The 18,795-nt window shown below is 40.6% G+C and overlaps 1 protein-coding gene across 2 annotated transcripts in view; it reads right to left on the bottom strand.

Annotated features, from left to right (window-relative positions):
• Positions 1 to 18,795, bottom strand: part of LOC112055070 (uncharacterized) — a 76,842-nt gene that overhangs the window by 6,515 nt on the left and 51,532 nt on the right. For both annotated transcript variants that reach the window (XM_024095059.2, XM_052888591.1), the window contains 30 exons: positions 18,583 to 18,713; positions 17,258 to 17,476; positions 16,387 to 16,591; positions 15,651 to 15,791; positions 15,148 to 15,287; positions 14,354 to 14,581; positions 14,021 to 14,156; positions 13,492 to 13,603; positions 13,031 to 13,243; positions 12,739 to 12,859; positions 11,794 to 11,984; positions 10,903 to 11,041; positions 10,174 to 10,375; positions 9,398 to 9,596; positions 8,701 to 8,898; positions 7,770 to 7,931; positions 7,256 to 7,367; positions 6,752 to 7,014; positions 6,434 to 6,576; positions 5,768 to 5,930; positions 5,262 to 5,405; positions 5,040 to 5,139; positions 4,559 to 4,707; positions 4,059 to 4,262; positions 3,293 to 3,473; positions 2,791 to 2,903; positions 2,114 to 2,261; positions 1,739 to 1,846; positions 559 to 710; positions 25 to 164 (listed from right to left, as the gene is read on the bottom strand). In XM_024095059.2, coding sequence (XP_023950827.2) covers positions 25 to 164; positions 559 to 710; positions 1,739 to 1,846; positions 2,114 to 2,261; positions 2,791 to 2,903; positions 3,293 to 3,473; positions 4,059 to 4,262; positions 4,559 to 4,707; positions 5,040 to 5,139; positions 5,262 to 5,405; positions 5,768 to 5,930; positions 6,434 to 6,576; positions 6,752 to 7,014; positions 7,256 to 7,367; positions 7,770 to 7,931; positions 8,701 to 8,898; positions 9,398 to 9,596; positions 10,174 to 10,375; positions 10,903 to 11,041; positions 11,794 to 11,984; positions 12,739 to 12,859; positions 13,031 to 13,243; positions 13,492 to 13,603; positions 14,021 to 14,156; positions 14,354 to 14,581; positions 15,148 to 15,287; positions 15,651 to 15,791; positions 16,387 to 16,591; positions 17,258 to 17,476; positions 18,583 to 18,713 — 4,857 coding nt within the window. The remainder of the gene's footprint in view (positions 1 to 24; positions 165 to 558; positions 711 to 1,738; positions 1,847 to 2,113; positions 2,262 to 2,790; positions 2,904 to 3,292; positions 3,474 to 4,058; positions 4,263 to 4,558; positions 4,708 to 5,039; positions 5,140 to 5,261; positions 5,406 to 5,767; positions 5,931 to 6,433; positions 6,577 to 6,751; positions 7,015 to 7,255; positions 7,368 to 7,769; positions 7,932 to 8,700; positions 8,899 to 9,397; positions 9,597 to 10,173; positions 10,376 to 10,902; positions 11,042 to 11,793; positions 11,985 to 12,738; positions 12,860 to 13,030; positions 13,244 to 13,491; positions 13,604 to 14,020; positions 14,157 to 14,353; positions 14,582 to 15,147; positions 15,288 to 15,650; positions 15,792 to 16,386; positions 16,592 to 17,257; positions 17,477 to 18,582; positions 18,714 to 18,795) is intronic.

The raw sequence follows: 18,795 nt of genomic DNA, 5'->3' as shown, positions 1-18,795 counted from the left end.
TCTTAACATTTCGATGAGTCTTACCAGCGTTAATATTCCCGATGGTGCGCAGACGCAGCGGTTGCAACGCACCGCGCACGCGCGTTTCTTCCGCCAGTATGTCCTCCGCCTCTTGTCCCTCCATGGCTACCGTTTGTGTGAACGACTTTGTCTTCGGACGCAGCCTGGAGCAAATTGAATGTTAATGTTACGTGGTAACGCCACAGAAGGAAAAAGCTGAAACCGGAGGGGTGAGAGCAAAACTGTAAGTACGCGGTCTATAAGTTGCCTCGACTGGTGACAGTGACTCATTTTTTTCGCGACAGGCAAAGCCTGTCCTCTGTGTTAGCCTCTATGTTCTTCCTTTATCTTTTTGTACAATAATATAAGTTTTATTTTTTCTAACCTATTTTAATGTTTACCATGTTGTGGTAACCAATAAGTGGGTCTATGACATTACTCTCATGAACTAACCTATTTTGTATTTTTGTTTATGTAAGTATTTGTGACCTGTTGTTATCCTAATAAAATAAATGAAACATGAAACATGAAAAACTACTAAAATTAAAATCTGGTTACCTCTCCAGGAGCCAGTTGAAGCAGTCGTACTCTATGGCGAGGTTGAAGAGGAGCAGCGCCGTGCCCACCAGCAGCAGCGCCAGGTAGTGCAAGCCCACCACGTTGGTGGCCAGCGGGTCGCGGTACGTGTCCATGCCGAACTGATTCAGCACCTATCACGAACGGTCGACAATTTATTATGAGGTATTTTAGGTATTGAGGACCTCTTAGAAAAAGAGACTAACAATCAGCGACCAATTAATGTCCACACTAAATGAGTGCCAAAAACAACTTTTGGTGGACTTTCCAAGTAATTGACTAGCAAACTCAATCTTGAACGAAACATTTTGACCAGTCTAAGGTGGATTGTGCTTTGATTTGAGGTTTTATTGGAAAAATATAATATTGAACTTTAACTTTTCTTAAATTATACTAAAACTGTCAAAACACAAATTATGAACTTTTCTATATGATTGTGTCTCCATTTATAAACAGACTTAAAAAAAAGGAAAAGGTTCTCAATTCAAAGCGTGTGTTTTTTTAGTTATCATCTTGATGGTGGTAAATCAGCTTTGGCCTTTTTCAATCACTTTCCATGAGATTTAATGTTAGTGCGTGAATACGGGAATAAACGATAGCTTCAAAAATAATTTGGCTTTCTTTGGTAAAAGAACAACAAGTTGGCATCCTTTTGGATGTCCAGTCGACTCGCACAAAACGTTTCGCATCGACGTTTCTAATAAGAACAGCGAAGATATGGAATGCCCTTCCGGCTTCTGTGTTTCCTAACACTTATGATTTGTGCCTTGCTTACCTTCGAGACTAGTTGAAGCACGCTTGCCTAGGTACCTCACAGGCATTTTCTAGGCAAGCGCGCTCCAATTAAAAAACATAAAAAAAATTCTATCTATCAGTTGTAAGTATGTAATGATTCGAAGCCAGTCGATGCTCTCTAAGGTATCCAACCTCCCTATATGAGATGACGTTTAACCAACGCGTTCAAACACCACTGAGATTTTGCGTTGAGAAGTTTTAATGTCTTGTTCGAAGATCTTGCTATATCAAAAAGTTTCGAATCCTCTATCAATTAAAGAGTAGGTATATTTATGTTTTAAGATCAGAATCATTTAAATTTTCATTTTCATAAACTCACGAAATATTCTTTCACTAGTTATCGAGTAAAATGTTATGTATGCCTCACCTCGGCCTGTATCGTGTTCTTAGCGATTTCGAGTAGGCCGTCTCCGAGCGCGAACTGAGGACTCAGAAGAAGTATTTTATGAAGCACCCACCGCGCGTTGTCTGTGGCCTGCAAAGTGAACAAAACATTACAGAATCTTGTCTTGACTTGACTTTGTACAAGAATGAAACAGTAATATTACTTTGCCAATCTAATAACAAATATAATAACAAATGGTAAGCTGACTTTTAAGGTTTTATAAACACATCTAACTCATATATCACAGTCTCTCTCTCTCTCACTTTCTCTCACTGTCATTCCTTCACTCTGTTTTTCTGTGGTTCTCGCTCTTTCTCTCTCTGTGTAAAAAAGATAGGAAAAGCAAGTAGTACTCACTTCGGACTGTGAGATGATGTCGAGGATGAGCAGCAGCGTGATACCGATGAGCCCCACGAACGCGTTCCCGCAGAACAGCAGCATGGTGGCCAGGCTCGCTTCCGAGAACAGCTTCTCCATCACGTGCACCACACCGGCGCATGCGTACCTGGAGACAATCAACAGTGCCATAACACGAGTGATAGTTAGTGCCCGTCAGTCAACCCATATACCGTCATTCAAACCATATTCGGCTCACTGCTGACCTCGAATCTCCTCTCAGAATGAGAGGGGTTAGGCCAATAGTCCACCACGCTGACCCGATGCGGATTGGCAGACTTCACACACGTGGAGAATTAAGAAAATTCTCTGGTATGCAGGTTTCTTTACGATTTCCTTGTTCACATATAAGGCAGAGGTCATATCCACTGGGCTATGACGGTTCTCAGTCTGTATCTTTCAAAAGTGTTTGTAAACTGAGCCTAATTGAAATAAATTAATATTGACTATTGACTACTGTACAAACACATATATAAAAATAGAGGGATAGCTACTCGTAATCTGTCATTTTTACGTCCAAAGCCCGTGAGTTTATCCTAAACGAACACACCAATATGTCGTGTAATTAACTGCTATCTAAATCTACTACAGCTGTGAGAACCAGATTATTGGAAAGTGCAGCAAGTTGGCAGACTTACCCGTAGAACAGTATCAGTATACAAATAGCTGGCAGGTTGTTCCTCGCTACGAAAACGGAGAAATGGAACGCTTCCAACACGATCGCCGTGATTAGCATGTTCACAACTATGATCTGGAAATGAAAAGTTGGTTTAACGTTTGACAATTTAAACATCAAGTTAATTCTTTGGACAATCCAACTGAAAGTGGTGGATAATATTCTCTACAGTTTAGAAATATATTGCCATTCACAGCTGATAGCTGTGCCAGCTATCAACGGCTAGCCAAAAATAGTACGTAATATCATGCAAAATTACCAAATAAAATAACCAAAGAGACGTTTTATGCCTATTTCAAATTTTAGCCAAATACGTTCAGCAATAGTCCTATAATTTTATTGAACTTAAATTAACTGGCATGCCCATAAGTAGAGTGGAGTCCCTGGATTCTCCCGTTTACTTACAGCCATATCCAGCAGGTTGTAGGCGCATGTCCGATATACTAACATCTGCGTCTACTTACAGCCATATCCCACAGCAGCGCCGACCCCCAGTAGAGGGCGGGCGAGACGCCGCTCAGCATCTGCAGATGCTTCTCCTGGCTGAGCCGCGCCGTCACCAGATACACCGCCGCGCCCGCGCTCACCAGGCTGTAGGCGATCAGCAGCATGCCCGATATGCCGGCGTCTGCTATGTGCTGGTAGCTAAAACAAACTCAAATATAGTTGGGAATGTTTCATTTTTTAGTTTTTCGTTATAAACATCCCATGCGCTTGGTTTTTTTAGGAACTCTAATCCTTATTCTTCTTCTTTCTTTTCCTAGCGTGGTCCCACTATGTGGGCTCCGCTTTCCGATATAATCTCGCCCCCTCTGTCCGATTTTGGGCATCTGACTTCTTAAGTTTGTTGGCTTTAAAGTCCGCGTGTACGATGTCGAGCCAGCGCTTTTTGAGGCAGCCTCGGGCTTTAGCTCCAGGAACTCTATTCTTATTGAGCTAGGCGATTCGGCTTGTATCTGCTGGTACCAGCTAATGTGTGCTAAATGATTAAGCGATTATTGTGTTGTACTCGTATCTAGCTTCTATAAGTTGTTGAACAACAATAACAGGCGATAACATCCATCGTTAGATTTATTGTGTCCATAGATAGCGTTTGACCAATCAAAACTAAAAGTTGTTGTTGCAATTTCCAACGCACAAAAGTAATGATATATTTCTAAAATGCTATGCGATACTAATACTTTTTTTATCTGATCATAGAGGTTATTGATTACCCAGGTATTGACTTACACAGTATCTTTGTTAAGTTGTTCCTTGGATATCTTCAAGGGATGTGTGTACACAGTGATGCCGGCGTGTTCGCTGCTCACAGTCCTCAAGATAGCGCTGTTGAGAGTGTTGATGGCGGCCGGCAGTGCGTGGTGGCCCTTGTTGTTGTACCACGCCACCAGGTGCGTGCGGTTGTTCTTGATGACTGACGTGAAGCCGGCATATCTGCAGATAAGTCATTTTTAGATAGAAAGTTTTGGGACATTCGTCTAATTCAAATGTCTTTATTTCAAGTATTTATAGACTTAGACTTAGTGTACAAGTACATTTCTAACGTTAAGTTTCTCTGTTTATTAACCCTACATTCCACAACTGGTTCAACAGGTATAGTTACTTAGGAATTGCTCTTTTAAACAGTCTCAAAACGTTGACATCCTATGAAAACTCAATTTTCGAAAAAACAGGGTGTAATCTTTCTGTGCAATTAAATGTACTTAATAATAATAAGTAAAACCGTTTACCGTTTCTCTATGTACATCTCCTGGGAGGCGACGAGCCAGTGGTTGAGAGTGTCCACGTGTGGCAGCATCATCATGTCGGGTCGGTCCCACGGCCGGTCTTTGGTATCGCAGCGTTGGCTGGAGTCCACGCACTTACAATTTGGTGAATCCTTTAGCATAAAAATATTGTTGGAAATGGAATATCAGGTCACAAATATTTGTCATAATCTGTCAAATATTCTCTTCAATTAATCGGAAATAGGCAGAATATTTAAGCAATTAACCTAGTAATTTCTAAATCTCTGGGTAAGACACTAGTGCGGACGGGAAACGAATAGATTCTCGGTATTGATTCCAGCTCCTTTATCTCCTGTATTGCTTCTTTACAAACCGTTAATATCGAAAAATAGACTTTCTAAATTGTAAAAAGATTACATTAAACATTCTGTTAAAATAGAAAGCTGATAAGATTATAAAATTATTGTAAAGGGTTGAAACTTACTTCATGAGTCCAATTTCTTGACTTTTGGAGCCGTAAATTGTTCATTACATGCTGGGCAAATGTAGGATCGATGGTACTGGAATTGATTGAAGGTTCCGTTCTAAAACAAAAGAGAATTTCTAAATTCATAATAAAACACAAAGCTCTTTTTGCAAAGCTTTCAAGAAGTAACATTTTCAACCACTCTGACTTTGATTAGGAATCAGTATAAGCGGTACTCACATCATGAACTGCGTGGAGCCTTCGTACATGTCGGCGTACAGCTTCAAGGACACCTCGGCGTCGGCGGGCGGGCGGATGGTGGCGAAGCCCATGGCCACCGCTATGAACAGGGACGGCAACACTACCAGGAGAAAGAGAAGCCATCTGCGGAAACATTAGATTGTTTTAGCAATAAAGAACAATGCCAAAACAAATTGCTAAAAATCTTAGATGCGTACTGTTTGCCAATGTCTTAGAGATAAAGAAGAGGCTTAATATTGAAAACATATCGGGTAACGAATAAATTCAAAAACTACTGGATTGATTTGAGATTTGTGTGTGAATTCTTTTACCAATAGAAAGCTAAATTATCAGCAATGAATATAGGATATATTATCTTATCCTCGTATTCCTAAGGGAAAGGGATCTACACGAATTACCTGAGAAATCTGTTTAGAAGTTCAAGTGAGAAAACGTAACAAACACACTCACATTTACGAGTTAATATTAGTTAGGATTGCACCAACCTGTTCCTTAAGTAATGTAGGTACCGTCCATACATCAAAGCCGTGAACTGCTGCCAAGTGGTGCCCCTCACCGGCCCGTCGGGGGGCACCAGAGGGGCGAGCTCGTTCTTGACGCTGGACGTGGAGGCGCTCTTGGAGGAAGAGTCTGGGACTGACGATATTTCTGTAAAAAATAGCGATCTGGTAATCAAGTAACAATCAATAAGAAATTCAAGCAAACTTATCTTAATGGTGGAATGGTGGCAAGAATATTGGCTACATTTCAGACAGCTGGTTGATCGCGCGACTGAGCGAGCCCTTTTGTCACCAATCCAGACATCTATCGCGGTAAAAGAAATCGGAGATTTTTTTGGCACTGCGAGTCCATAGTCTAAGGGTCTCCACGGTAAAAGGAACAAATATATAACCCTCGATCTGAGAGGGATTACCGGTTTCAGCTTTTTCTTGCGGCTCCCAGTCTTAAATATGTCTCCCTAAAATGTACACGGAGCCAACGATTTAACGCAAGTTTCTTAAGTTCCGCAAGTCCTTTAATAGTGCCCGCTCTAATGGACCTGATGGATTGCTTGTTCACAGCGAACTAGCAAACCATCAGGTCTCTTGCCATAATTTCTGACAAATTTAAGCAAACTCTAGAGTATACATATATCTAGTCTCAAATATTACCGTATTCTAGCCCATTGTGAGAGACATCAGCCTGTTGGCAGATGTTGAAGAACACCTGCTCCAGGCTGCTACAGTCCAAGCTGTAGCTGCGGTACCTCAGCTGGCTCTCCTGCGACTCCAACGCGTTGCATAACTCCAAGAAACTGTAATAGGAGTTTAGACATACTTAATCCTTAATCTATCAATACTTGATCTTATCCAACTTCACGTGTAAAAAGTATCTCATCCTCTTCCTCTCGCTTCTGCTATTTGTCAACTTATCATCCCCTCTTACACACACATCTTCAAAAACCAGTCAATCTTAAAAATTTTACTTACTTATTACTAACTCCGTCGGTATCGTAGAAAGGTAGATTAATTTCTACCTCTAGTCCGTTAATGTCAACCAGATTAGCATTCTTCACCACACTCCTGGTTACTGCTAGAAGGGTTTTCGTCCTCTCTTCTATCATCACTTCATCGTTCTCCGCATTGTCTTCTAGAAGATGTATCTTCTTGTCGGGATACATGACGGTCAGTTTGTAACCAGTTCCCAACGTCCGTTTGATGTCTATCGGTGAACCTGTTGTGTGTACTTGTCCCTAGAATATGTTTATATGTAAAGCGTTTGCATAAGACAGTGAGTATGACAAGGAAAGCATAATATAAAAATCCAGTAAAGATGGAAAGCATTAAGGAGTACAGAAACTCTTATAGCAACAACCTCAAGCTTAAGAAATTATTTTTGTAGTTTTAATATTTTTAAGTAGGGGTATATCGCATGATTTTTTTTGGGACTTTTTCCAGTTTTGAGGGAAACTACTTAACTAGGAGTTATCTTACTTTGTGCATGATGATAATCTGATCGCTCAACAGTTCCGCTTCGTCCAGATGGTGAGTCGTGAGCAAAATTGTTCTGTTCTCTCGCAGGCGCATTATCATGGACCAGATGTCTCTGTATGAAGAAATTTATCAATATTTATATCTAAATTTAATTTATCTACATTTGAAATATGAAAAAATAGCTCAATATGTAAAATCAGTCCTTACAAACTATCATCGACATAGTTTTCAAAGTAAGACGCATATTACGTAGATACGTTGGCAACGTCCCACTTATCGCGCACTTTCCAATGCTGGTTCAGCTGCTGAATATGCCTACATCCAGAAGCGTCGTAAATACTTTTGCTCTTAATGCTTAATGTCTGGTCATATGGTAGGCCGTTAAAATAGGCCGTTAGAATAGGGTTGATGATGATGATGAAATCTAAGGACTGTGTATTTGTTCGCATTTTCAGCCTCCCTGAACACTGAAACCCCTGGTCATTGGAAAGGAACTGGTCATTCGTTAAGGTACCTCCTAGCAGCAGGGTCCACCCCAGCGGTGGGCTCGTCCAGCGACACGAGCGAGGGGCGCGCGACGAACGCCAGCGCGACGCACAGGCGGCGCCGCATGCCGCCCGACAGCTGCGTCACCGGCACGTCGCACACGTCTCCCAGACACAACACGCGGAGCATGCTGGACAAGCAACAATATTGATGGTTTTAACTTTTAACAGACAGAAGGAGGAGGTTTCTATGTTTCAAGTTCTCAACGTAATTTTAATTCCCCCTTAGTACCTAATAACCTATCCTCCTCTCAACTTTTGAACGGCTCAACTGATTTGAACGAAAGTGGCAGTTTGTAAAAAGGCTTCACCAAGGCTTGGATTTCATAAAACATTACAACCGATTCGGACTAATAAATTTTGAGAAATCTCAAAAACAAAAAATTCAAAAATTCCTTTACTGATCGATTCCAAAAAAACTAATATAGGCTAATCAGCAGAAAGCCACGTCATATGGAGTCAATTTTGCCAAAAACGGTTCTAATTGATTTGAAAGTTTTTTAATGCTGTAAAATTATGCCTTTAACAGTTCTAGTAGCTCACTTATTTACCTCCTCCTGCACCTCCCCCACCGGCTGGCCGATCTTGAGCTGCGCGCACAGTTTGACATACTTCCTGGCCGTTATCTACTCGAAGAGCACGTCCTTCTGCGCACATACTCCCTCACCAGCAATTCATACCTACTCGTCTATGTACTGATTACATACAGTTAAGCACCTCACCCCGAACCGGAAAGCGCACTGTTATTCGACTCCCCTACTAGTTCTGAGGACTTCTAGCGGGTTGCAGAGAGCCGCTGGCTGATGATAGCTGGAGACCGTTGTGTCCTAGTCCATGTAAAAGGTCTATGTCCAGCAGTGGACGTCTATCGGCTGTAAATGATTATAATGATGATCTCACCTTTTAACCTCCTCCTGGACTTCTTCCACCGGCTGCCCGCTCTTGAGTTGCGCGTACAGGGCGACATGCTCCCTGGCCGTCATGTACTCGAACAGCACGTTCTTCTGCGGACACACGCCCAGTCGAGCACCCAACGGGTCGTCTGACCTCACTATCACGTGGCCCTTCGTCGGCTTCAGCATGCCGGTTAAGATGTTTCTGCGTTATCAGCAAATAAGTTAGTTTATCATTTTATTATTAAAATTGTGATATTTATGGAAAAATTATATATTCAAATAAAAATTAGGATTTCGAAAATTTCTGTTATTAGTCATTCAATGGACAGAAATATAAATATTTCTGAACAAGACTGGTTACTTAGGATTGTTTAAGTCACCATCTAGTTTGCAAGGTTTTTAGTAGGTATGTAAGTAGGTAATAGACAAGAAACCCTAATAGTTTCTGAATCTGTCCGTGGTTTAGCTTAGAGACTAGAAGAAGAGCTAATAAACCTAGAGAAGCATGTGAAATTATAAAAAAATAAAATCATAATAGCCATAATTCCTAAAATCAAACAAAAGCACTATTCTGACGTATAAATCATGGACTATGCATGTGCGTGGATGGTTATTTTATTTCATTTTGGACAATAGGTACTTCTAAAAGTAATCTTTGTTATATTTGCGAAAACTGAAATATACTAAATTTGTGTTCTTACATTAGTGTAGTTTTCCCAGCTCCATTATGTCCTAGAAGTGTAGTTATTTGCCCTTTTTGTAGTTCCATGGAAACGTTGTCTAACGCTAGTTTAGCTCTTCTGGAACCTTCGCAGTATATCTTGGTGACGTTCACGACGCTGACTCCGGCCTTCTCGCCGTTTGCTTTGCAGTTGGTAATGTTGCTCTCAGCTTTGATTCCTATACATTACAATGTTGTTAATGAAAATCTTTTTGAGCTTATGCTAATTCATCATCATCATGTGCCATACTCGAAGCAAAGTTTGTCGGTCAATACGTGAAAAGCTTTCCTATATTTAGCCGGTCTTTTAGCTGCGAATAGCCTAGCAAAGACCACTGCCTTATATCGTCCAACCATTTGTTACCCATCAGTCAGACATACATGGATGCATAAACCTAGAATGTCGATCAGGTATCTTCCCCAGTTCCCCAGGCCTAGTAATCACGCTAGGAGATAATTGTCTATATTTATATATCGATCGCTATCTCTTTCCCTTCGCGATGAAAGAGCAATATTTTCAATTTCGCCGCCAATTGGTCGACAGTATCGCTCTTGACATGAGATATGTCATTGACACATGCTAGGCGTTGGTCCGTTAAATTTATCGTCTAGGAAATGTCTAAAACAGTGCGAAAACATAACAACGACTTCTCAAAATAATCGCAAACAGAAAATTACCTACATTATATCTCTGATTATCTCCGATAAACCTATCTGATAATTACGTAAAAACCAATTATTGGAATTAGTACTCACCGTAGAATCTGTCGACAATAAGTCCAATTATCAGGTAGAGGATACTGTCCACAATGACCATGGCGGCTGCGATGGCTATGTTCATGTCGCTCGTGTTGTCGGGCGCGTCCCATAGCTGCGCCCAGCCAGCGCCGAGCCCCATGGCTTCGAAGCGTGTGATGAAGAGGAACGCGTAGCACACTGACGAGGACATTGAGAGACTCTGTGGGGAATATCCAAAGATTGTACGGTACGGAAAACAGAATACATACAATAAGAATCTTAAGCAAACTTATAGTTAGATATATACACCCTCAGCTACGTGGAATGATAGCAAGAGTAGCAGTCAAAAAATTTGGACAATTAGATGGTGTGTATCTATATATATAAAAATGAATTGCTGTTCGTTAGTCTCGCTAAAACTCGAGAACGGCTTAACGGATTTATCTTATCTTGGTCTTGAAATGTTCGTGGAGGTATAGGGAAGGTTTAAAAGGTGAGTAAAAATCTATTAATTTCCGGGAAAACCCTAAACCTTTTCTTTGCTATTGTCCATCCATTTATCTCCAGCAGTTTTAATATATCATTAAAACTGCTGGATATAAATGGACAGTCCATCTAGTACTGTGAAAGGTCCACCTTTCATCACTGTAACTTGAGATCTCTCTCTCTCTCTTGTCTCTAAGAGGTATATTATAGCATTATTCTGAAAAAATACATTTGGAAGAACACATAATATTGAATGCTCACAACAAACAACTTCAAGGAGCTCTCGAGCACGGCCTCCAGCGACAGTATGAGCACGAAGGGCATGAAGGAGATGAGGTAGGCCAGGCCGGTGCACACCGCCGCGGAGCTGGCCGAGCTGAACAGCTTGGACATCATGTAACTGGGAACAATGGCATGATGAGGAGCAATGTTCCGAGAATAGTACATAGAAGAAGCAGCCTTTAAATCTGTTGAAATACATAGGTAACTATTTTCGTGTAAGTCAAAGTTTTGATTTGTAATTATAACAGATATTTATTGATAAACCCATGATAGCCCAGTGGATATGACCTCTGCACTCGATTCCTTTTCAGTTATGAGCTTTCAGTTATGCGCATTTTAAGAAATTAAACATCACCTGTCTCAAACTGTGTAGGAACTACATCGTAAGTAAACCTGTTTACCTGAGAACTTTCTAAATTCTCTTCGTGTGTGAAGTCTGCCAATCCGCATTAGGCTAGCGTGGTTGACTATTTGTCTAATCCCTCTCATTTTGAGAGAATTTTGAGAATACTTGTGTTCAACGGTGTGCCGAATATGGGTTGTTAAACGTAGTACATAGTAATTCAATGGCTGTTAATGATGAATGCTGCTAAAATCCTCTACAACATTACTATAAATTTCAGTGGCCAAGGATGGAATTCTGACAAAGATAAGCCGCCCCAAAGAAAAGGAAATTCATAACGCATTCATATTAACTCCGGTTTCTCATCACACCCATACATATATTATAGGCAAATAATGATTATGCATGAATTTTTAAAAAGTAACCCGGCGGGAATCGGCTTGTATGGACTTATTCTTTGCGAAATAAATATATACGAGTAAATATATCTTCAGCTCTATGGTCAAAGTAGATCAATCGATACTTACCAAAAACAAAGCACAGAGAAGCCATAAACAAACAGCAAGGCGAATATCAGCGAGGGGTCAGTCTTCGGCAGGATGCCGCCGCCGCTCAGCACCGCCGTCATGCCGCCCACCGTCAGCACCATCTCCGCGAACGAGCACATGAACCAGGACAGCGTGTGGTGACGCAGGTTTACACCCATCACTGACATCAGCTGGGGAAACAGATACTATGATAGCAAATACAATTGATTTTGTGATGCTCGTCTTTGAATCATCGTCATTATAAAAAGTTAATTGTGTCCTGTCTATACTCCTACCATAGTTAAGTAGCAACACAACACATAAAGCGCTTTTTAACCGACTTTAAAACAAAGGAGGAGGTACTCAATTTGTTGCGTATATATATTTTTTAAAGTTTTTTACCTCATAACTTCGTCATTTCTTAACCAATTTTGAAAATTCTTTTTTTGTTCTTCCAGATAGGTTCTATTTAATTTTCATAAAAATCGGTTAAATTAAATTTTATGTTAAAATGAAAATAACAAAATTGCACGTACTGTGGCGCCTACCTACTTTCTGATCAATCTCAAAATCTCATCTTTCTTATATGCGATGGCAACACAGAGATATATGCTCAAGCCGTTTAAATCAGAAAGTTTTAGGAATTACAGACAGTTCTTTGCAGTGGTTCATTTAGAAATTGGCTTTAATTAATGCGCCACTGGCTTGGCACCGCCTTCAAAGTGATCAGAAGTTAGCACATATGATTTTCATTTTTCGCTTTTTAGTTTATTTTCGTGAAGTTGGTTGTTTTTTTTTGGTAAATATGTTTTATTAAGTTACGCTTTATATTTGTGGCAGGCAACTATGGAGTTTCAACTGTAGTTTGGGAGGGAGTAGATTTCAAAGTATTAGACCCTCAACATGTCCAAATAATACAAAAATAAGTAAAAGTAACAAACGTACCATAGTGTTGCCAGTCTCTTTGTCGGACACTATGAACCGGACAGCTGACGACACGGTGAACAGCAGGGAGAAAAAGAACGCCACTATGAGAGATTGAGACTCATACAGCGATGTCTGGAAGCTGGAAAAGAAAGTTATGGCCCATTTTTTAATTTTATTATTTTTATGCCAAATATGAGTTGATAACGACGGTACGGGGTAGGTACATGAGTACTATATTTCTGTTATTTTGTTCAATAAACAAGTTTTTATATACCTAAGTATTATGATGGCTTACAAGCAAAATACTTACAAATCTTTCCTATAACAAGGGTAAGGTATTTGTTGAGTGTAGATATCCCAATCAGTTGTCTTCATCTCGGCCACATCTCTCTTCTGTATCTTCTTGGGGTTGTCCATGGAAAGCTCTATGATCGCCTTGTCGATTATGTCCTGGATTTCTACAAATCCACGGAAGTATCTCATGTCCTCTATGAAACTGGATTCTGGGCCGGGGGTCCATAAACTGTTTAAAAAAGTATAATATATTATACAATATAGCAACTTGAGAGATGATTGTAGTAAACGGTGAGAAACTGTTCTCATGGTATATCTTCTTGAGGTTAATTACGTCTAATAATACGTGCCTTAGATAAATGTAATTATATTTTATATAACAACTAATTAATTAACTATAATTAATTTTGCTTTTTAAAATAAATATATAAGGAATACAATTTTTACTTAAACTTGGTAAAAGAACTTCCTACTTACTAATTACGAAGTCTTTTCGTAGTGGGAGCGTTTTCTATATCCATTCTTATCTTGTATTCAATTTTCTCTGGAACTTCAGTCTGTGATTCGCTCATATTCAGGAAAACCAGACCTGCGTAAAAAACTCATGGTTTAGAAAGAAAATCCGATACACCCAGGAACCTGCGATATGTGGCACTTCACTATATAGTATGAAGAAACATGATCTCATGAAATTTTATGTAAAATAATTGTATCTCAGAAATCTAATGGAGCAAAAGAGCTTTTTATGACAGAGCTCGTCCCGGTAAAGATTATACTAAAGCCATGCTTATTTTTGCCTTTAAGCAACATTGCTGTGGTTCGGTCTAAGGTTTGTTATTGTGGGGGTAGTTCCAAGCACTTTGCTAAACATCTACGCCTCATGTTGATGAGCACAGGGCGGCGGCAGTATGGTTTAGTAAGGCCGCTTCCATCTAAGACTGCATCGTCACTTAACATCAGATGAGGCAGTGAAGGTGTAATTTGTCACTTAATAAAAATTACTTACCTGCGGAGAACTCATTGATCATTGTCAAGCGAGCCGCTTCCAACGCCAGCTCGTGCTCGTTTCGCATCGGCTTGAAGCGGTTCAGGTTGAAGCAGTACAGCAGGTCAGAAGCCTTCTTCAACAGTCTCCCAATTTCCTGGAATGCAAGTTGTTAAATTAATCTAGCAAAAACTATTGGCTATTTCATTATTTGGCATTCTCCTTTTTTAATTTTTCCGTTCTTCTTTTCTGGTTTAGTAGTTCGCGTTACAAAAATAAGCAAATGTAAAGTAAATAGGCATCATATTTAAAAAAAACTTGACGTACTTTTAGTGTTGAAATGTTATGATTTACCTCAGTGTCACCAAATTCTTCAAATATACCGTTAATATCAACACTCGGTACTTCAACGTCACCCAATAATGATTTTCTTATAGCGCTATACTGTGGTGAGGCGATCAGATTCTGCAGTGCGGACAGACCCTGCCGATGCTCGCTGAGTTTGTCCACCGATGAGAATGAGTCAGCGAATGAGTGAATTAGCTCTGTGAGCTTCACCATGGGCGCGAATGTAGAATTTGCCTGAAAGAGTGAGACCTTATTTAAGAACATTTGTAGAAAGATCATTCAACGTTACGTAATGGTCTAGTATAAGGTTAGAGCTTGCACTGCTAAACAATCAGCATAAAACTGTGAATGTGCTGGAAGATCTAAAGCACGAGAAGAATAGCGACGGGACAAAACGCTTGTCAAGAAAGGAAGAGAAAAAGAATGGAACCCTTATCGATCATGATAATGATCAGAACCCCTAACGATCATGATAATTATTGAAACCCTTAACTTATCATGTCATCAGGGGCACAGTGGTGGACAACTTTTTGAAAAATGAAATAAACCAACCATTAACCACCAATCAACGGCCACCTAAATTGTGGTGGTAGTATTTCCTCAAATTGGCTCTTGCATAAAGGCTTTTAACTTTAAAATATGACCAATATTACCGTTCCCTTCCAATTAGTCGGAAAAGACTGCTAGAAGTGCGTACCACAATAGACCAGCGGACGGGAAACGAAACACCACCCCTCGGTAATGACTCTAAAAATATGTTTATAAAGAGTTCTTATTAAAACTCTAGAAATAAAACAAACCTTTTCAATGATACTCTGTACCGCCACATTAGGAGGCGTGTAGAGAACTTTCCCTACGAGGAGCGGCTTGATGAAGCTCCACACGATCTTGCCCCCTTCCATGCTGACGATGTCCTGGTACATCGAACGGCAGAAATCCGCTGCAAATTACACAAATGACGGTGAGTTTATAACGGTGTTTATAACTTTAAAATAAGAAAACGCCGAGGTATGTTCGAGATAATTATTGAGTAAATGTCAATAGGTTTCACTGAGAAGAAATTAAGACTCCGAAATAGTTTAGAAGATATTATTTCCTAAGTCTCTGCCTATGATAGCTAAATCTTCTGTCTTTTATAAAAGCTCAAAGAAACGCTGACCGGATTCGAATCTACACTCTCCGAATCGTAGGCATAGGTCATATCCTCTAGGCTATCCTATTGAAGGTTAGGAAGATGGATATAAAAAGTATCAGCTTTTGCAAAACTATGAAGGCTTAGTCAGCCAGAACTATGACTACGTACTTGGTAATGAGTCTAGCTGCGCTCGGTCGGGCCCCGCGGACAAGTCCTGCTGCTGGATGACGCTCTTGTACAGGCGGTTGAGGTTGGCGTAGAACGGCTTGCCGCACACCATGTTGCCTGCGTCCGCCAGGAAGCTTGATGCTAAAACAACATTTGAATTTGTCACATTTGGGAAAGAACAATAAGCAATTTAAGTTAACTTATCCTAATATCAATACAAGTCATGCCCTCATGGAATAGTGGCAAAAATGCTGGCTGCATTTTAGCATTGGACAGCCAAGCTCATCCTTTGCGTAAAAATTGGTCCAGCTATTTTGTCATCAGTTGAGGCAACTAGCCGCGGTAAAATAATTCGGACAATATTTTTATCACTGCGACTCCAAGACCCAAGGATCTCTGCTGTAATAAGTAACCCTACAACCTGGATAATTAGGCGGAATTCTGGAGAATGCGCCAAAATTTCCTGGAAGGCGTAAACATAAACTATAACTTGTAGGAAGTCAAGAAGGCGTCCCGGGAACACGCAAAGAGCAAGTTCCGGGTTCGCCCTCCCTCGATTCGGCCCAAATTATCGAGAGGTTGAAAGGGCCATGGGAGGTGGTGGGTTGTCCCTAAGGCGTAAATATGCTTTGTACAAAAAATCACTTCTATTCCAATACGCAGCATGTAAATTGTCGGCGGCGAGTGAAATATTAGTAGATATACTTGTGATACCGTCAAAAAGTTATGAACTCACAGGTCAACAAATCTCCGAAAGAGGCACTCTTCCTCATAGTCAGCAGTAGCGGCTCTTCGGCCAAGCTCGCCGACACGCTGCTCATCTCCTCCTGTAGAGTAGGCAGCACGGAAGACATGCGCCCAAACTCCGACAGTACAGTGTCTCCTGCATCTTGCGTGAGATTTGAAGCCGCGTATAGTTTCGACAGGAGAGTCGATTTGAGCTGTAAATTATATGAAATTTCACAATAATATTAAAACTACGCACCTATCTATAATAACTACCTACAGCTATTATATTAACTACATATTTTAAAAATAAAAAAAGGAAATATATTAAATTCAAATTATATCTAAAACCTCAGGCGTCTTAGAATTCATTCGAATCGAAATACAAAGGTAAAATGCCCAGAAGGCTGGCAGTATTGGCAGTATTGGCACGTTGTATGGCAATACTAATTTGCTGGCCTAAATATAGGCCAGCCTTTCACGGCATTGTAAATATCGATCGTCATCGTGTCACTTACATTTGTTACGTACTTACTCTACTCTATGATAGCAAAACAAAGCCCGCCTTCTATTTCCATCAATTTCACAACGGTTTTTAAACGAAAATATTTACATACACCAAGCCATACTATTAATGGGTTAAACCATATTAGCCCACTGTCCTATATATAGAACGGTCATTTCCCTGAAAGCCTTTTTTATGTTTTTGTCATCTATTTTATGAGTATTAGAACTAAATAAAACAATTTTGTTTTGTAATGATTTCGATTAAAAAATTTAGTTTCAGGCTTATTTGGGTTTACTAGTGCAACATCGCTATGCTATGAATTTCTCTGACAATAATAACCGTTTATTCGTTAAGTTCATAATCCAGAACTTACTTTAGCCAATACGTAGTCGAAGTTGATATTTTCCACGAGCACAGATATGACTTCTTTGGCTAACTCATCGCCCATGCCACAGAACTGCTCCATCACGGCGCCATAGATGTCATCCAACGTCACCACATCCACGCTGGCTGGTATGAGGACTTTGGACATGTTCTCTACCTGGCATACGAAGCTGCTTATCTGGTAGGTGCCTTGCTTTTGGGAGAGTAACTGAAACAATTGGAACTTGTTAATTTAATATTCACATATTAAAGTGGATATGCCCTCTACCTTCGATTTGGAGGGCGTAGTTTCGAATCCGGTCCGGGGCATGCACCTCCAACTTGTTGTTGTCATCAACCCATATTCGGCTCACTGCTGAGCTCGAGTCTCCTCTCAGAATGAGAGGGGTTAGGCCAATAGTCCACCACGCTGGCCCAATGCGGATTGGCAGACTTCACACACGCAGATAATTAAGATAATTCTCGGGTATGCAGGTTTCCTCACGATGTTTTCCTTCACCGTTTGAGACACGTGATATTTTAATTTCTTAAAATGCACACAACTGAAAAGTTGGAGGTGCATGTCCCGGACCGGATTCGAACCCACACCCTCCGGAATCCGAGGCAGAGGTCATATCCACTGGGCTATCACGGCTCTAACTTGTTAGTTATGTGTATTTCAAGAAATTAAATATCACGTGTCTCAAACGGTGATGGAAAACATTATAAGGAAACCTGCATACTTGCTGCATTATTAATTCTGTAGGTTTTTTTTTTATTCTTTACAAGTTAGCCCTTGACCTCACCTAATGGTAAGTGATGATGCAATCTAAGATGAAAGAGGGCTAACTTGTCAAGAGGAGGATGAAAATCCACACTCCTTTCGGTTTCTACACGTCATCGTATCGTTAACGCTAAATCGCTTGGCGGTACGTCTTTGTCGGTAGGGTGGTAAGTAGCCACGGCCAAAGCCTCCCACCAGCCAGACCTGGACCAATTAAGAAAATCTCAATCGGCCCAGCCGGGGATTGAACCCCGGACCTCCGTCTTGTAAATCCACCGCGCATACCACTGCGCCACGGAAGCCGTCAAGGTGTGTGAAGTCTGCCAATCCGCATTGGGTCAGCGTGGTGGACCATTGGCCTAATCCCACTCATTCTGAGAGGAGACTCGTGCTCAATTCAAACATTTGCCGCCGCCGCCGGATTGTCAAATACTTACTGTTTGTGTCAGCGTATAAAAGACGGACACCGAACGAGGCCAGAGTTAGTCATAGTGAACCAACGGTCAAAACATAACAGTTACCATGCATTTGTAAAGTAAAAGAAAAGTTACCGGTTTTATTTGTATGTATCCAGCCTGAATTCTGGGTGCTGCGATAGACCAAAAGTTAGTGTTCTTGACCCCAATACTGCTGAGTGCTGATTCTATTCTTAGTGGGTTTGAGAATACCTCAGAAACGTTTACTGAAAATAAAATTCTTATTAATCCATTGGCTTTGGTGACCAATTCATTTATAGCCCATGTGACTTCGGCCCATGATGTCTT

The sequence above is a fragment of the Bicyclus anynana genome, chromosome 23 (genome assembly GCF_947172395.1).
Source record: "Bicyclus anynana chromosome 23, ilBicAnyn1.1, whole genome shotgun sequence".
Taxonomy (NCBI): Eukaryota; Metazoa; Arthropoda; class Insecta; order Lepidoptera; family Nymphalidae; genus Bicyclus; species Bicyclus anynana.
Note: the sequence above shows the minus strand (reverse complement) of the source record. Positions and strands in the feature narration are given on the sequence as shown.